This window comes from Zosterops lateralis (assembly GCF_965231275.1).
Source record: "Zosterops lateralis genome assembly, chromosome: 5".
Classification (NCBI taxonomy): Eukaryota; Metazoa; Chordata; class Aves; order Passeriformes; family Zosteropidae; genus Zosterops; species Zosterops lateralis.
The window spans coordinates 72,482,005-72,499,931 of record NC_139766.1 but is presented as its reverse complement, the minus strand read 5'-3'; the positions used below and the strand labels follow the sequence as shown (position 1 = coordinate 72,499,931).

The following is a 17,927-nucleotide window of genomic DNA, read 5'->3' as shown; positions in this document are numbered from 1 at the left end:
TCCACAGCTAGTGATGGGTTAGAGGGGTGTAACACAGGCCTGACATTTCCAGGTGACAGTAGGGATGACACCAGAGCAGTCTGTGCCACTCACAGAAGCAGAGAAGAAAATGGTGTCCTGTCTATGAAGGTTTTGGGAACACCACTGAGATTATGCTGGGAATCAGGCTGAAATGAGACTTGTTCTAGTTTTTTATTGCTTGTGATATAGCATATGAGTATTGCCCCTTTAGCCAAAGTCTGGGGAAAGTAGCTGAATGCTTTGCTGGCATCTGACTTGATGCTACCATGATTGTAGCCTGGAGTTACAGTTCTTCAAGGCACTTGTTTTTGGAGCTAAGGATGCTTTGTCAGACTACTTGGCATCAGCACACTGCCAGTAGTGGGTTGTTCACATGTGAATGAGCAGTGACTCAACTCGGTGCTTCTACTTCTACATCAACAGTTAGTGTAGCTCTTCTGTTTGCTTCCAAGCTGGAGCTTCCCTCTGCATAAAAGCAATTCCTCCATCCCCCAGAGCTGGCTACCCCATCAGTCAAATAGGAGCTAACCAGGATAGGTGGGCCTTGCTTTTAATGAACTATTTAGCTGACAGGGAACTTTGAACTTCTCTCTAGCTCTGCTGGGAGGTTCTGTCCTGAGATGCACTGCTGAAACATTAGTTTGGTGTTATGACTTCTTTTTGAAAGGTGTCCTTATATTTACTGCAGAAAATTTGAAGATTACAGGCAGGTATCTAATTATTGACCATCGAAAAACCCTATTTTGCAACACGGAAGAAACTCACAAGAAAATTTAGATTTTTCTCTGTTTCTCTGTTACTGTCTTTATTCAGCTGGAATGGATTCTTTATATGAAAGAGAAAAAAACCCTACCTCTAGGTAAGATGTAGCAACAAGCATTCGTATCAGTGTAACTCCCTTGCCTTATCTATCTGAGTGAGAATAAGCCTCTGGGAGATAATGCCAACAGTAATGTATCATTCCTTTGATTTAATATTCCCTAGCAAATGCTGTCCAAATGCACCAACTCTACAAGCAAGTCTTAGAAGCCATGAAGTAGAAGTCCTGGTATGTACCATGAGAGGCAATGTGTGGTCAGCAAGGGTTGTGCAACATTACCAGTGAAGCCACAGGAGAGACAGACTTGCTGCAGACAGGCATGTATCAAACTGATTAAGTGCAGCTGAGGGGCTTCTGACAGGATGTTTACAAATCGGTGATATCCTGTTTATGGGGACCATGTAAACAATCAAAGGCCGTTGCCCAAAGGCTCTACTGTTACTCAGATCTGCGTAAAAGACAGTTGTGACACGGGCAATGCAGCTGGCAGCTCTGATGATGGGACATGGCAATCAAAGCTGCTCTGCTGTAATTAAAACACACGCAGCGATGCACAGCACGTTGCATAAGGTGCAGCATGAGACACTGGGGAAAGGCTTGCAGACAGACCTCTGGTTTAGTTTAGTTCATCTGTGAGCCCTTTAAAGTGGCTAGTTTGGAAAGATGGGTAATGAGCTTTGTGTACTGTAGCTCTTCCTGGAAATCTCTCTCCTGGTTCATGAAGGGGAATGTTACGGGAACAAAACAGGGGGAAGAGTGGAGGAGGCAGGATGGAGACAGAAGAGCAGAGCTGTGTTCTGCACAGGCTCTCAGGTCTGGCATCTTTCACCTGAGACAGGTCGTCTCCTGTGCTGGCTTAATGGGCTTCAGGCTGATGTCAGGCTGCTTGTATTCTGGGTTTGGGCAGGGTAGCTTAATCCGGGTGTGGAGCTGCAAAGTAAGCGTGTGATGCTGGAGGGGGTGACCTTGGCTGTAGGCATGCTGCAAGTCAGTCTCATCCTAAGCATCTGATGTGCAGCCTCACGAAAAAGGGGTTCTCAGGGATATCTGTTGAAAATCCTATAGGAGAACTATTGTCATTCAGAAGTTTGTAACAAAGTTCAGAGACCAAATTTGTGGTTGGCAGCCTTGGCCAATTCATCCTTGTTCCCTAGCCCTTAATTTCCTATATGAAGGCCAAAGACTCTGGGTGCAGGAGGATTGATCAAGAACTGCCAACTATAGCTTAGTGCTGTTATTAATTTAATAGCATCACTGATCTAATTGAACCCAGCCCTAGCCTTTGTCCTGTCCCACTTGATTTACACGCATGCGCTCCCAGTGTCATAAAGGAAATCTTCTGCCTCTCTTAAATAACACTAAGCTGCAGGAACGAGGATGAGGGGGTGGATGTGTAAATCCCACATGGAGGAGTTATCCAGGAAGTGTCACAGTTAGCCAACTGGCTGCTGCTACCTCCCCCCCAAAACATCCAGTTGCAGATTCCTGTCTTGTCCCATCTCCTACCTGCACGTCAAACAACCAGCATCCTCTGTACCCATGGATGGAGAGATGGGACAAGTTCCCTGCAGCCTGGGCCTTTGCATCCCCTTGGCCCTTGGGCAAACCCACAGGCCCTTGCTGAGAGAGCAGAGAAACATGCAGGTACTAAACACTTTTTATTTTGCTTTTTAAGTATGGGAGGAATCCAGACTGCACTCTTGAGATAGGTTGGGAAACAGCCAGCTCTGACCAGAGAGCTGAGGTCTGTCTCCTTTCCTGGTAGCTGACAGCAGCCTGACCTGCATAAATAGGAGGAAAAATCAGCATTATAGGCAAATAGTTTCCACTTGTGCAGGAGCTCTCCCTGCCCTTCTAAGCCCCACAGAGGCCTACAGTAGTTCCCTGTGACTTCTAGTCAGTACCCAGTCTGTGACGAAGTTGGCTAATCCATTTCTTCTGCATGTGACCTAGGAACAGTGTTCAGGGAGTCTGAGATACCTGAGATGATGTTCAGACCATTGGTGGGAGGAGAAGGTGACTAGATGATTTCACATAGTCTTGGTCATTCCCAAACCAAACCCCAGAGGTTTCCACATACCATGTGACTCATGGGCTCCCAAGAGTTGGTGGTACTGAATTCACTGGAGAACAAAGAATATGGTGTTTTATGGCAGGTTGGGCCCAGTCAGGGAAAACACCGAATGGAGATGTGTTGTTGGGTGTTGCAACATCAAAGTATTCCTCATCAGCTTCTTTCCCTTCCACCTGCATCTACCTGCAGGCAGAGAGCATGATATCCAGCTAGGCTCCCAGCTGATGTGAGCTGGAGTGAGTACCATGGATTATTTTTGCTTGGAGTTGTAGGGGAGCTTCATCGGGGACCACAGTGTCCTAGTTTGAAATATGACTGCAGCAATGAACTGGGGACCTGTGTTTATAGGCTCCCTGGGGCAGACTGTCTCATCACCTCTGCATGACAACAGCCAGCACAATAAAGGCCTGATCCTCACAGGAGATTTTTTTTTTTTTTTTTTTTGTCACTTCAGTAATAGTAATGATTAACAGTAATTATCACAACAGTTGTGGGAGTGTCCCATAATGTTAGTGGATGGGGGAATTCCACTAAGCACATCTGCTACAATGCATAGCACTGGTTACCAGGCCAAACAAATACACCATAGACCTGTGGCTCTTTCCTAGATTTGGTTTCTGGAACATGTGCCGGCTAAGCTGGTTTCAGGTGGATTGCTGTTTACTCCATCATCCCTAATGACACATTCCTCCTTTCCAGGGTGCCCCAGCACCCCGTGTGCATGGCTGGCATGCAGGTGACAGTCACTGTTGTGCTGCAGCCAAAACGTGGAGTCTGCAGACAGCTGAAGTCCCAGTGGTGGAACAGGGCCTGGAGCACGGGGCGAGTCACAGCTCAATGCTGCTTTGGATTAGCAGGCCAAGCACCGGCCGGGAAACAGCCTGCTAGTCAGCCCTTCCTCTACTTGTATATGCTTGAGATATAAGAGCAGAATATTTATCAAGGGCCAAAATAAACTTGCCAAAGGGATTGAAGCCAATGCAGCTGAGGTCTGTGACAGCCAAGATTCCCAGATGGAGCAGTGAAGAGTCAGGGGCTCTATGATGGTGTGTGTGCAACACATGTTGCTCAGGCTTTAGTGCAGGCTTTAGAGGCTGGTGCCATGCTTCAGCAGGTCTGTGCTTCTCTCTGGTAGTGTCTTCCTCTTGTCTTCCCCATGCTGGCACCAGCTTTCTTGATGGGAGGTACAGGAGAGGCATGGAAGGTCGAGACAGAGAGCCCACAGCCAGGAGGGACTGCTGTGCAAAAAACCTGAGAGCAGCTGGTGAGTCACACCAGTCCTTATCACAGTGGGTTTGCTATCATTTCACTGTCCTGAGGTGGATGTCACTCTCTGGGCAGAGCCATCAAGCAGGTGGACCATACAGTCACCCACCAGGAACAGGCAGAAATTACAGTTCTATTGGCCACTGATCAGGGGCATAAATGATGCACCCATGTGTGCACATGGTGACTTGTCAGAGGAGGCAATCTTCATCTCTGCATATGTTCTGTCTCTCAGCAGTTAATCCTTGTCCCTGGAGAATAAGAAATTTTTTGTGGAAGAGATGACTTTATAAACTCAGAAGAGGTGCTGATGGACAGAACAGCACATAGGATTGATGGGTAAGGGGCTGGTGTTCTCCTAGCTTGCTTATAACCTACTACATGCTGTGGGGAAATCCCTTTTGCTTCAAGCTTTGTGCTTCTATTATTTTAGTCTATTGTTCTAAATTATTTTATTCTATTTATTCTATTTTATTCTATTCTAATTGTTCTAAACAGTTCACCCAAAGCAAGGAGAAACTATTAATGGATATAGAGACAGTCATATGGGGGGGACTTGGCTTGATAGCACTCTCAGCAAAGGTTTGTTTAGCACCAAGTAAAGGCAGAAGCCATGGAAAGACTCCATAAATGAGAAAGGCTTCAACCCTCAGAGGCTAAGAAATCACTCAGCATGGAGCACTGAACTGTAATTAGGAAAGGGAAATCACCAGCTGAGCATTAAGAAGTTCTTGCTGCCTGTGAGATGTGTTTAGCCATTCAGGATTTGCCCAGGGGAGAATAATGGCAAAATCATACAAGACGGGAGGGTGAAGTTTTAGAAACTGCCTTTTAGGAAGGAATGCAGCATGAACTGGGAGACTGTCTCCCTTTTCAGTGCCATCTTCTGAGGTGGATGAGATTTAGCCGCTTGGGGTTGTTTTTCTTTCTTTTTAAAATTGTTGGTTAATGCTTAATGACCCAAGAAGCTGGCAAAGAAATCAGTGAATTTGGGGAATTGTCCTTATTTTTAAAGCAAAACATCTATGTTGTCCAGTAATTTTGACCTCATGCTGTGTTTACAGGAAGAGGCATCGGCCACTCTCAGCCGTGAGTGCAGAATTTGAACTCTCATAGTTTACAGGAGAGACTGGTTGTTTAATTCATCCCTCACATTCATAGCAAATCTGAAACTGACCTTTAAATGGAGTAATTTGGCTCAAGGTTTTTCTTCACTCCATTTCCTCCACACAGTTGCATCTACGTATTCCAGTTAAAAATACATTCCCTTCTTAGGGCATTTGTGTTCTCATGAGTCCCAAGATTTCTACCATTTATGATTTTCACAAAATCATGGAATCATTTAGGTTGGAAAGGCCTGCTGAGATCGTTGAATTGAATCATTCCCCCCAGCACTGCAAAGCCCACCACTGAACCACGACTCCAATGCCACATTTACATGCCTTTAATATCCATTGGGGAACTTAATAATAATCTTGTGTAGTTCAAATGAAAATGCTGTCAGGAGTGAGGTGCATTCCAACTGATGTCTGACATTCTGAGAATATTTCTTGAGCATCTCTCATTCTGTGCAATGAAAGCTTGCTGTACATAGGTCTGCTTACAGACATACTGACATATGCACTCATGCTGTTTGAAAGATTCTGGATGATTTTCACAAGAATTTATGAAACTACTGCTTTTTGTTACTTTGCAGGTGTGTGTAACAGTGGTGAGTGCATCAGTGCAAGACTAGGAATGATTTTCTTTCCATTTCAAAAATACTTTCTAGCAAGAAAAGAAATTGATTTTGCAAATTTGTCTTGTTTTCAAGACATGAAACCAAGGCAGATCCATGCCCACAGCAGCAATGCATAAAACAGGGTGCAAGTCCTACAGAAGGCAGCTAAAATAAGTGGTACAGACACTTGCCATGTATGATTTTAGTTATGTAAAAACATACAGATAAAGGAGCAGTTCATCGCTGTGAACACATGTATTCTTCTACAGCAAATCCCCATGAGGAAAATAGGCACCACAGAAAAATATATGCTTAAGCTGTGTTTTTTTCCTCTTTAAATCAAAAAGGCCACGTTGTTCATAGAAAGTGCTGCGCATCATCAGTGATGGGTACACTGAAAGACAAGGTTCAGTCCATACCCTTGCAATATTCACTGCTGTGAATCTGCTGCTCTGCCACAGAAAGGGAGAGACATTGCAAGGACTGAAGCAAGCTGAAGCAAGGACTTCAGCTGAGCCTCTATACTTTGCAAAGAGAGGTTTTCTTTAAAGCTGGTTATTAAGTCAGTGCACGGTAATAAAAGCAAACAAGTCTTCCGCACAAGCTGTTAAGGTATTTACTCACATTCTCATTACACTTAGTAAAGAAAAAAAATCCTAAAATGTCAAAGCACTCAGGGGGCTCCTCACTGGTTGGATGCCAAGGGGCACAAATCCACGGGCACCTTGCCCTGGGCGTGCCAGTTCACCCCAGCTGAAATTGAGGCCAGCAGCAGAGATGCACCCGTGATGCTCTGTTGTTCAACCGGTGCTGCCTCTCAGCATTGCACAGACTTGTCGCTCCTACCGGGACCTGTGGGATGCAATGAGCCTGCCTTACAATGACCCTATTGATGCTGCAAGGCCTCTTGGAAAACTGGCTCTTAAGGTGTGTGCCAGCCTTATCCCAAGAGGCGTCCTCCACCTGGAGGAGGGGATGGTGAAAGCCGCACGCGGGGATGCCGGATGCGAAATCAGGTACTGTCAAACAAAGCCCATTACAGAAAGATGAAGCAAAGATATGTCCATGATACTTGTTTTCCTTATATTCAGAGCTGAAAGAGGAAATTCCAATTAATTGCTCCAATTGTGTCAGCGTTACTTGGTATCTGGGTACTGATACAAGGCTGTAATTAAATGTTGCCTTTCAGAGGATAAATCACGCAGGAATTTAAGGGTAAAATTAATTATAAAGTGGAAGTTCTTCAGTGATGCTGCTTTTTAAGGCATCTGTAAGCCCACACACAGAAACACATTGCCAATAATTGCAATTCCTTCCTTTGCTTATTATGATGCCTGAAAGAGCAGACAATAAAATTCTTAATAAGGGGGATCAGCACAAATTAAAGAAGCAACAAAAACAGACATGCGGCATCAAAAAAGAAACCAGCTGTATGGCATAACTAATTAGAGGGGGAAAAAAGAGGACTTAGGAAAAGATTCCAGCTATATCATGTCCCACTTCCTGTGGAGGGCATCGTTCTAAATGCTACTTTCACACTGAGCTTTCTTACATTTATCTTGCCAACTCTCATGCCATTTAGGTAATTAATAAGTGACGCAATTCTGTAGCAACATGCTGCCCTTTTTCACTTCAGTATCTCCATGCCACTGAAGACCTAAGAAAATGCTCCAAAAATAAGGAGTATATTTGTAAGTAGCAGACCTATTGCAGCCCTCTGAATGAATGTCTTTATTACTTAGAACTGCATTCTGAACATGGACTTGTGGGGTATGTTTTTTTGCAGTGTCTTCTACAGTTACTTCTCTTGTATCGATAACTGCTTATAAAACAGAGAAACTAGGCACACGAGTCATCAGCTGTTACAGTGTAGCTCAGTATCAATATTAAGGTTCCTTTCACAATGAGATAGGTTATTAGTGCCACAATAAACTGGGTATCGATGTGCCTTTATCGGCAGAGCGGTAAGGCAGGGGAAGATGGTTTTTCCTTTAAAAGGAAAAGAAATAAACATCATTGCTGAGCAGCTTGTTGAGATGAAACACACTTCACATCTTAGGCATTATGTGTGCAGTAGGGATTTGGTGGGTGGGATCCCTCAGTTATCCAATGGTGGGATGTAACTGCTGAACAAGGTCTTGGCTTATATAGACAGAGTGCGTGGGCTTCAACAGGATGCTTGAAAGGATGTTGTTTTGTTTTTTTTAAATAGCTGTAACTGGTTGGCTGCTCTTTCAAGGATCTTATAACTGAGGTGTTGCTTCCAGGAGCTGCCTGTGCTACCGGGCCATGATGAGGCCAAGGGCTGGAGGGCAAATATGGCATACACACCCCCTGAGCTCAAGACCATTTCAGCCAGCCTAGGTGCCAGGTGAGGTGCTGGCATTCCTGGTGCCTGTGCTGTAACTTCATAAACCATTTCTGCCCCCAGCTCCGGGGCTCCGTGGCAGCTGCACGTGTGTGCTGAGGGTCACTTCAGAAATGCCAGGAGATCAGAGATTAGGCCAGCAAGTTTCCAGCTGCCCACCCTGGAGTGTTTCCCAAACCTTGGTTTAAGCACAGGTGGTGTTCATGGCAATGCAATGGCCCGATGGTCCCTTGTGTGCGGGCACGGCTTACCTGGGCAGCTGGCTCCGGGTCCGCAGGGCTTCATGCCATTGCACAGCACATGGATGCTTTGAGAGCATGCAGAGGCAGCGGTCCCGAGGCTGTGCCATAGGCATCCAGAGCCCCGGGAAGTCCCGGGCATCAGTGCCTGGGCTAGACTGCTCAGGGGGCTCAGGTGATTTGACGGCCCCAGGTAGTATTTGAAGTGCTACTTGCTGTAACGAGAGACACCTAATGTACCCGGGCACCCCCCCGACGGCTGTCGGGGCATCCCCCGCGGGCAGAGCAGGGGGCGGCCCGCACGCCGGGGGCGGCCAGGCAGGAAGCGCGGAGGCCGAGCCCGGCCGCTGCCCCTCGCCGGGCGGGCCCGGTATTACCGCGGCGGCCCCGCCTCTTCGCGGACACATAAAAGTGCGGGCGGCCGCCCGATTCCACATCGCTGCGCCGCTCTTGCCTCCTCCGGCTCTCTTCCTGCCTCTGCTCCTTGGGGACCGAGGGCCATGAACGCCGGCTGCCTGTGGCCCCGCAGCCTGCTGCTCTTCCTTGGTAAGCGGCGAGGTCCCCGTTCCCGCGGGCAAGGGCTGGGAGGGCATCGGGTGCTGCATCCCGGGGCACGGGCATTCTTTGGCTCTTGGGAAATCTGCTTCAAAGCGTAAAATTCAGGTTGCCTTCAGATGAAGCTGGTGGGTCTCTCTCCGAGATGAAGTCCCAGGCGCTGACAAGTGTGCCCGGTGGATTGTATGAGCCGAGGAGCGGAGCACACACCACACTCTGTGGTGTGTTGTTACAGGATATTTTGTTGCTTGTGCGATGCCTAGGTGTGTCCTGAGACTGACTGAAGGTGAACATTTCCCTTCTCCTCAACTCTGCTCCCAGTGCGGTCTGTTCTCTTTCACCTTGACCTGTCCTGTTTGTAGCCTGGTCCTGCTGCCTTCACCCAGGTGAAGGCTGGGTGAGCTCAGTGGGTGAATCTTCACAGCAGCAGAGACTTTTCTATGATAACAAAACAGGTTGTGGCCTCCTTCTGCTTTACACTTCTCCACCTCCTTGCTGGGAGCGTGTTACTCTACTGTATGACATAAGCTACCTGAAAGTCTCAAGTGAACACGTGTATCCTTAGAGCATCAAGAGTCCTGGGGCCTGGGTGTGCTGTGATGCAAGAGCTGATCCTTGTCACACACCTCCACGGGGCGCTGGCAGTGACAGGTGGCGACAACTGAGAGCTGACCCTGTTGGGCAACTTGGGCTGTGTGGGCAGCAGAGTTCTGAGACCTGGCACACTCATACCTTGCTTTAATGACAAAGCACATTCTCACACTCATGATGTTGGGCTCGAGGTTGTAGTTGATGGACAAACTCAGTTTCCAAGACTTCTCTTTTGGGACAGATGTTTTTCTCACCTTCTAAACCCACTGCAGTATGATTTTGTGTCTTTCATCTTAGCTGGGTATTTCTATAACAGCTGATGGATCAGCTGCTGCACAGCATCTCACTTACCAGGACAGCAGGCTAAACATCTTGTAGTCTGTGAGTCAGCCATGCTTTGCACAAAACTGACCCTTGCAGGAACTGGTATGTCTTCATGGATCTGTATATGAATTTCTTTGTTTCCGGGGCAGGCACAACATCTAATAGTAAGGGATGGATTAGTCATAGCTAGGTGGCATCATAACAAGTGCTATGAGCACTTTACTGCCTTCCCCTCCCAGGGCAGGAGTGTAAGCAGAGCTTGGTGCTTCTGGGAAGACTGCCACTGGTGTTATGCCACACTGGAAGAGGTTCCCTGCTGAATGGCTGAAGCCTTACTGAAGTGGCAGTCCTTGCCAGGTTCATATCCTGGCTATTGTGGACTTGGAGACTGCACAGAAGAAAGGCAGTCGTGGGAGAGAGATGTCACCCACTCTTGAGGGGACATGGTGTTGTGCCAGGCACATGCGGATGTGGTGGTGATGGGGCCAAGCCCGGGCCCTGCCTTTTCTGGGAGTTGCTGCAGGAGCCTTGGCACCAATCTCCTTGTGCTCACTGTAGTGCCAACTCAGTGGGGAAGGCAGGTGTTGGACCTCCAGACTCACTGGACAGTTCCAGGAACTGTTGACGTTATGTTTTTCTGTGTCAAATTCTCCTGGTTGTCAGCAAATTGGCTCAACATAAAGATTGCTGCATCTGGCAATGCAGAAAGTGTTAGTGGCTGATGTGTCTGGCTGCAAGTAATAATGGATTTCTGCTTTTGTGGCATAGGGACCTCAGCCCCCATGAAAGTGGTGGAAAGCAGTGTGGCCGAGGCACAGGGGCAGCATGTGAGTAAGATCCCTGGTGTGTAGGTCTCCAGAGGAGTGGAAGCAGTACTGGGATGACTGGGTGCACATACCTGCATTATCTCTGCTTTAGAGTAAGTCCTGGTACAATGCTGAAGATGATCATGTGGGCCTGTAGCAATTTTGGAGCATCAGTCTTCCCATGACAGACTGGTGTTTCCAGGGCTGCCTTAGAGCTGCTGTGACCTGATCCTGGACATCCATAACTGTGAGTCTCTGGTTCTTAAATTAAACAGTGGTAGTAGGGATGCTCACAAAACCAGTGGGACAGACTGGCTAACTTCCATGTTCCCTACTTGGTTTCCCCAAAGAAGGCCTTAGACAGTTAAGACATGCCCTGGATGTCCAAAATCGGGTGATAGGGATGCACCTTGATCTGTCTTTGCCGTTAAAATGGGCTGAGATCCTTCAGGTGTGTATCACCTGGGCACCTCTGCTTTGGGAGTGCAACCCATGCAGAGGATTTAGGTGCTGCTGCTGTGGCAGAGAGACCACAGAGATGCCAAATGGGAGGTAGCATCATTCAGGTGAATTAGTACAAGACTGGCAGTCTCAGTGACAGACAAAGCCAACTCAAATAATGATTGAGCTCTCAGAAACTTGACAGTTACCCTAGTGTAAATCCTTCACAGAGCTGTCCTCAGTTTAGTGTGTCTTGCATGTGCATCCTTCATCCTTAGCAGTCATCACTGGAAACTACAGCTGGCTCACAGTGGGAAAACCAATGATTAACCCTTGTGGGTCGTCTCTGATGGAGGCTGCAGGAAGCAAAGGCAGTTGGTCATTGACCCTCATTTTCCTTTCATCCCTCATGGAAGGACAAGTAAGCAGCAGCATTATCCCTGTTCTAGTAAGTGCTGTCAGTGTTAACTTTGCAGGAATACCCGTGAATCTGGATGGGATTATGTGTTCATGCAGTGATGTAGGAATACGACATGTAACACTCTCATTCCTGCAAGACACACATGAAAATCCACCACCTCATTACTGTTATCTTGTACCCTGTGTTTGCTTAATGAACAGTGAAGGAATAAAAATATAACCTCTCCCAGGTGCTGTGTTTAGTATGCATCATCTGATAAATATCCTGGGAAAGGCTCTCCTTTGCCAGTGCTGTGTGCGGATCTTATCCTCCCAGTGATGTCAGAAGGGAAATATGTGCATGGGGGAAAGGGCAAAACAGAGCAGTGCAGAGCAGGAAGAACTTTGCCCAAAAGCTGCAAATACGGCTGGGTGTCAGCAAATATCCACGCCTGCAGTCCAGCCTTTCTGGCCCTGAGTGCCTGCAGTGAGGAGGCACCTGCACATGGCTGGGATTGGGAAAGCTCTTGGGCAGTGTTGGAGGAGGAGGAGGTTATTTTTAATTTGTTCCTCATAGATATCTGAGTTGTGACCTTTAACTGGAAAGCCATGCTTCCTTCTGGACCCAAGAGGAGAGCTGACCTGTCTCTTCCATGGACCTGTGTTGGAGTTTTCTCAAATGCAAAAGCAGGTTCCGCTAAGTTTCAAACTGGGAACTTCAGCTTAAAAAGCAGCTGCTCGGGTTATGCCCAGGTCAAGGAAGTGTGCAAACTGTGACAGAAATGTGTAGACTGCATGAGATCCTCAGCTGGCTTAATCCATCTGCCTAACAAGGGGGTATTTGGGATACCTCTGGCATATTTAGCCTTGACTTTTATTAATTTCTGTCCTTACTTCTTTCTGTGACGTGAGGTACCCTTAGTGGGACACAGCTGTCCTGTGCCACACCTCCTCCCTGTCAAGGGAGCAGTTTAGTCCATGGAGCACTACTGAAATGTCCCTCTAGTTCCTGGGAAGAAGAACTGGCTTGATAAATCTTTTTCCAGCATCTTTTGGGACCCCAGGTCCCTGGGCTGCCACTGTCTGACAGCTGATAGCCTCTTCTTTCACACACTTGAACTTTCTGTTTTAGCAACTCAGACCAGCCTCACAGGAGTGTTTAAACTGCTGCTGCTGAGGAAATCTACAGTAAGCATGCTGCCATTAAAAAAAAAAAAAAAAATTAAAAAAAAAAAAAAAAAAATCCCACCCTGAAAGTAAACTTGCATGTCCTGCCACATTGGAGAGAAAGGCAGGCCCTACTGAGTCACACGGGCAGGAACAGGAGTCTCCAGCTGGTACAGGCATCATGGATCTGTTACTGTTGCTCTGGGCTTTGATCATTCTTCTAGAGCTTGGTGGAAATCTGGCTTATTAGTTTTGCAAGGAATGCAGTGTAGAGGGAGGTAGGAAGGAGGAATGATGTTTGTAAAAATGCAAACACAGGGAGAAGCCCTGTCCCTCTTAGATATTCCTGCTGGTTTTGTGTGTAGCTGGAATGAAAGATAAAGGAAGCCTACTAATCACCCAGAAATAGATGAGCTGCCGGAAATCCATAAATTACCACTACTAGATTTAACACTGAGATGTAATGAAACTTTCTAATAACTGGAGTTGAATTAGAGCAATCAGGAAATTATGGAGGCACACTCCCTTCCATTAGACATGCATGACCTGACAAGTTAATAGAGGCAAACAGCCCAAAGACACAAATTACAGACTTCCGTGGAATGGGGCAGATGACTAAGCAGTTCATGAGCAGGTTAATTTGTGACCATAGCAGGAGTGTTAGCCAGGTGGATTTCATGGCCAGCCAGGGCAGACATTCACTGTTCCTCATGGACTAGCCATGAAGCTACAGGTACCTGTGCTGGCTTTTGAATCCTGTTTGGAAATGTTCCTTTAACTAGTGGAATACCTGAAAGCTGTGCCCATTTCTTCTGGTGTTCTGGTAACAGTGGTCCAGGGTTCATAAAGTTGTCAGTAACATCTCCGAGCCCGTGGGCAAACGAGGAGTGTTCAGTATCTTGTGTTAGCGGCTTTGCAAGGAGGCTTTTAACCAAGGAACTGCCAAAAGAGTGGGTGTCAGTGCAGGAACTGTCCAGCCCTTCAGCAACGAGAGGGCTGAGGAAGTAGTTTGCTGGTAAAGAACAGCTTTTGTGTTAAGCGTACCTTGAGCAGTTAGTGGTCTCTGAGGCCGATGGTGGGATGCTGAGCCTAGCTCAGCACTGACCTGGTGTGCTGAGTCACCAGCTGCACTGGCTTGCAGATTCCTAGGAAATTCTCTTCCTGTGGGCTGTAGTGAGTCAAGGATATCTTGATTTTGATCAGCAAAAGGACTCCTCCTCTGATGAATGCTGGATTGTCATGCCTAATTGTGGAAGCCTGGCTATTTCCCTTGCACAGGTGCCATGCCTGACCAGTCAGAAACATAACATAATCATCAAATGGCCTAATTCCTGCCTCTCCCCGTAATCTCTCCAAGCCTGTTCCTGCCCAGTTTCACTCAGAGTGTTGGCGAGAGGTGGTCACAGACACCAGGTTTCTGTTGAATCTTTGTTCTGCATTATATGTTTGTATTTCAGAGATGTTTCTTTGGGCTGCCATGTATAATGTAGGCAGCACATCACTCAGACCTATATTTTTTTCAGCTTTCAGCTTTGAGTCTTTCCTACCATGATGAGAATCTTCTGTTCTTCCTGTATTAATTAGTACTGCAGCCTAAATACTGAACTCAAAATGCATCTAGTTTTGACTATTATTTTTTATTATCTTACAGGTTACCTCTTGCAAGCAGTCCTGGGCACAACAGTGATCCCGTTATGTGGGCTTGGTGAAATGGAGAACTGCACAACAGCGCTCAGTAAGTACTGCACAGCTCTTTGTGAATAACAGATCTTTGGTTCCCATCTTCCTTGGGCTGGCAGCCTCACTGAGGTGCCCTTGGGAATCATTTTTCTCTGAGCAACATTGCCCACATCCGGGGGTGCTAATGAAATATCCTTGCAGTCCAGACAGAGAACAGCCCACGTGTGGCCCAAGTTGGGATAACAAGATGCAAGCCTGAAATGAAGGACTACTGCTTCCATGGACAATGTGTCTACATTGTGGACTTGGATGAGCACTATTGCAGGTATGGACAGGCCCCACTCATCCTGCAAATCTCCCTGAGGTGGGCTTTGAGGTGAACTTTGATCTGGCTGCCATTGACATTTAGCTGAAACACCAGTCCAGCCAAGTATTAAATGCTCACAAGAAAGTGAAGAGGAGCACCGTGTCTATAATGCTCAGCTGCATTTAAGGAAGTGTTAAGCACATGTGCTGCCTCCAGTGATCTCTGTGAGAGTCTCAGACACCTGAAATTAGTGACCAACCCAGCTTAGACTTGGGACATTCTTTCTGATGTGCTTTCCTGTCCATCTGTATTTAGAGTAGTACGAGATCCAGAACTCAGGCACAGCACCAAGGTCTCTCCTTTGATCCAACCTATGAAATAAAGACCCTTTAGGCATTGTTAAGGGTATTGCTCATTTACCTGAACAAATTGCAACCATCTCTAGGACCATATGGGCTTGAGCTACATCAGTTTAAGTGTCTGGTCCCTGAGGAAACAGCAGCATGGGATACTCTGTGAGCTGCTGAGGTGTAGCCCCATCACCACGACTCTGATAGTGCCCCTCTCCCCCCAGGTGTGATGTGGGCTTCTCCGGAGTGCGGTGTGTGCACTCGGAGCTGGTCCGGCAGCCCCTCAGCAAGGAGTACGTGGCACTGACTGTCATCGTGGTCCTGCTCTTCCTCGCCGCCCTCTCTCTTGCTGGCTACTACATCTGCAGAAGGTGAGACTCATGTCCCTGGAGGTGTCAGGGATCCTCTGAGCACCCCCAGGTGGCCTGGAACACCTCACTGACCGGGCAGTTCAGAACACAGACCCACTCACCTGCGCTCTTCAGGACAGGCAGTGTGCTGGCAGCATGGCATGGCCTGGGCTGCAGGCCAGGCAGAAGCACTCCCAGGTGCCTCTGCACCATGGTACTGGGGCTTTATAAGTTGGTTCATGTCAGTCTTAGAGGGTGTGTTGAGATCAAGGAGAGAGCAGAATAGGAAAACTCTAGTTCTTTCATTGGTAATGCCGTTCCCTCAGGCATCAGGGACTGGAGAGCAGCTGGATTTCTGCTAGATGATTTATTGATCTGGTATGTTTTTGTGGTGAGTGCAATATCATGGGCACTGCCTTATCAGCTTTACCATGGGGGGACAGTACTCTTCTCCATGAACAGATCCAAAGCAGCAGGAATCATTCTCCAGCCCAAAAACTAATGATAAACATTTGTCAGAGAGCTGAGGAGGTGGAACAACTCCAGAGGGAGAGCTTAGCTTCCCAGACCTGGTAGGTAGCTAGATGGTAACCAGCAGGATTTCTCAAAAACAAACCTAGTACCAGCTTTATTGCAGATGTGGAATTTTCAGTAAAGAGTTGAGAAAGGAGGCTGCATTCAAGTGATGTCAGACCTGGAAATGAGCACAGACAGAGACTAGCTGCTAGAGATTTAAAACATGAGAATCTCATACAGCTTTTTCCTTTCCCTCCTTTCCCTCCTTTCCCTCCTTTCCCTCCTTTCCCTCCTTTCCCTCCTTTCCCTCCTTTCCCTCCTTTCCCTCCTTTCCCTCCTTTCCCTCCTTTCCCTCCTTTCCCTCCTTTCCCTCCTTTCCCCATCACTCCCCAAAAGCATCTTACTTTCCAGAACTCACATTTCTCTCTTCTACTCCAGGTACCAAAACAAAAGGAGACAAACAAATGCCAGTGAATACAAGGAAGTTGGTGCCCTATAGGAGAAACTGTGGCTTCCTGCAGTGTTTTGTTCATCTGGATGGACTCAGTGGCTACCCATCTATTTAAATGTTATTTTTATTAATAATATTTACAATATTTATAGCTTTTTTAAAATTTCAGTTGTTTGGTGATTCAATAAGCATAGGTCAAGCATTTTATTTTCAGTGTTTTATTTTTTTATTAAATAATATTTCCTAAAGTGAATCCCACCTAAGTGGTTCTTTGGGATAGAGATATATTTTTATAAAAACTCATCTTCTTGCTCTGGAGAGAAGAATTTTGTATTTATTCTTGTGAATATACTCAAAGCAATTGTATTCCTTGAAATAAAAGTTCTAGACAAAGTAAAAATGTCTGTTGATTCCAGAGAGTGGTGATGAATGGAGTTACCACCAGCTGGCAGTCACTGGGGATGTTCCCCAGGGCTCAGTACTGGGACCAGTCCTGTTTCGTATCTTTATGGACAAATCCTCATGAAAGGAAAGACATTGAGAGCCTGGAGCATATCCAGAGAAGGGAGGTGGGAAAGGTTCTGGAGCACACATCTGATGAAGAGCAGCTGAGGGAACTAAGGGAGATCAGCAGGGAGAAAAAGAGGTTCTGGAGGGGACCTTCTGTCTCTCCACAACTCCCTGACAGGAGGGGGCAGCCAGGGTGGGTCAGGGAATCTGCTTCCAAGGAACAGGGACAGGACAAAAGAAAATGGCCTCAAGCTGTGCCAGGGGAGGTTTAGATTGAATTCTGGGGAAAATTTCTTTACTCCAAGAGCTGTGTCCAGCGTTGGCAGAGGCTGCCCAGGGCAGTGGTGGAGGCCCCATCCCTGGAGAGGTTTAACAGACATGTAGATATAGCACTTGGGGACATGGGTTATTGGCAGTGCTGGATTAATGCTTGGACTCTATGATCTTAGAGTGAAAAACAGCGTGACTTGACTGAGCAGTGTCTTTGAAGCCTCAGCAATTATTCTTGGAGAGACAAACCACAGTATTATTAATAAAGTGTATCAATGCACCTTTAGTTCCAGTGGATAGTTTTAACTGGCACAACTGGAGAAAATCTCAGAGGGAGGATGGCTCCTAGTGCAGCATATCCAACATGTACAGCATGACAGCAGCACAGATCTTGGCTCATCCATACCCTCAGGGAGGTTGTGCTGGCTATATTTTGGATTTCAGCAGGGAGGCAGTAGCACAAGCTGACGAGTCTCTGCAGCTGAACACACAAATGTCAGCTCAGGGTGTGAGTGTAGCTGCAGCAAGACACCTGCTTTGGAACCAGAACAAGTCCTCCCCATAGAGTTTCTGCCACAGCATCCATTCTACAGCTTGGAGCGGGGCAAGGAAAATTCATGAGTTTGGCCATAAATATCTTGCTGGCCTAAAATAATGATAAAATAGCTTGCTGAGTTAGCTGAACTCCAGATGTTGGCTCTC

At 47.0% G+C, this 17,927-nt stretch overlaps 1 protein-coding gene across 1 annotated transcript; it reads left to right on the top strand.

Annotated features, from left to right (window-relative positions):
• Positions 1 to 8,945: 8,945 nt before the first annotated feature.
• Positions 8,946 to 16,837, top strand: EREG (epiregulin). The gene is made up of 5 exons (XM_083861839.1): positions 8,946 to 9,054; positions 14,443 to 14,526; positions 14,673 to 14,796; positions 15,353 to 15,499; positions 16,433 to 16,837. The coding sequence occupies exons 1-5, from the start codon at positions 9,009 to 9,011 to the stop codon at positions 16,491 to 16,493; spliced, it is 462 nt and encodes a 153-aa protein (XP_083717965.1). The 5' UTR covers positions 8,946 to 9,008; the 3' UTR covers positions 16,494 to 16,837.
• The last annotated feature ends 1,090 nt before the right edge of the window (positions 16,838 to 17,927 follow it).

Excerpts from the sequence above, each read along its gene's own strand:
- EREG (XM_083861839.1), top strand. The coding sequence starts at position 9,009 with ATGAACGCCGGCTGCCTGTGGCCCCGCAGCCTGCTGCTCTTCCTTG. Across the intron at positions 9,055-14,442 it reads CAGCCTGCTGCTCTTCCTTG|GTTACCTCTTGCAAGCAGTC; the intron begins GTAAGCGGCGAG and ends ATTATCTTACAG. Across the intron at positions 14,527-14,672 it reads GAACTGCACAACAGCGCTCA|TCCAGACAGAGAACAGCCCA; the intron begins GTAAGTACTGCA and ends ATATCCTTGCAG.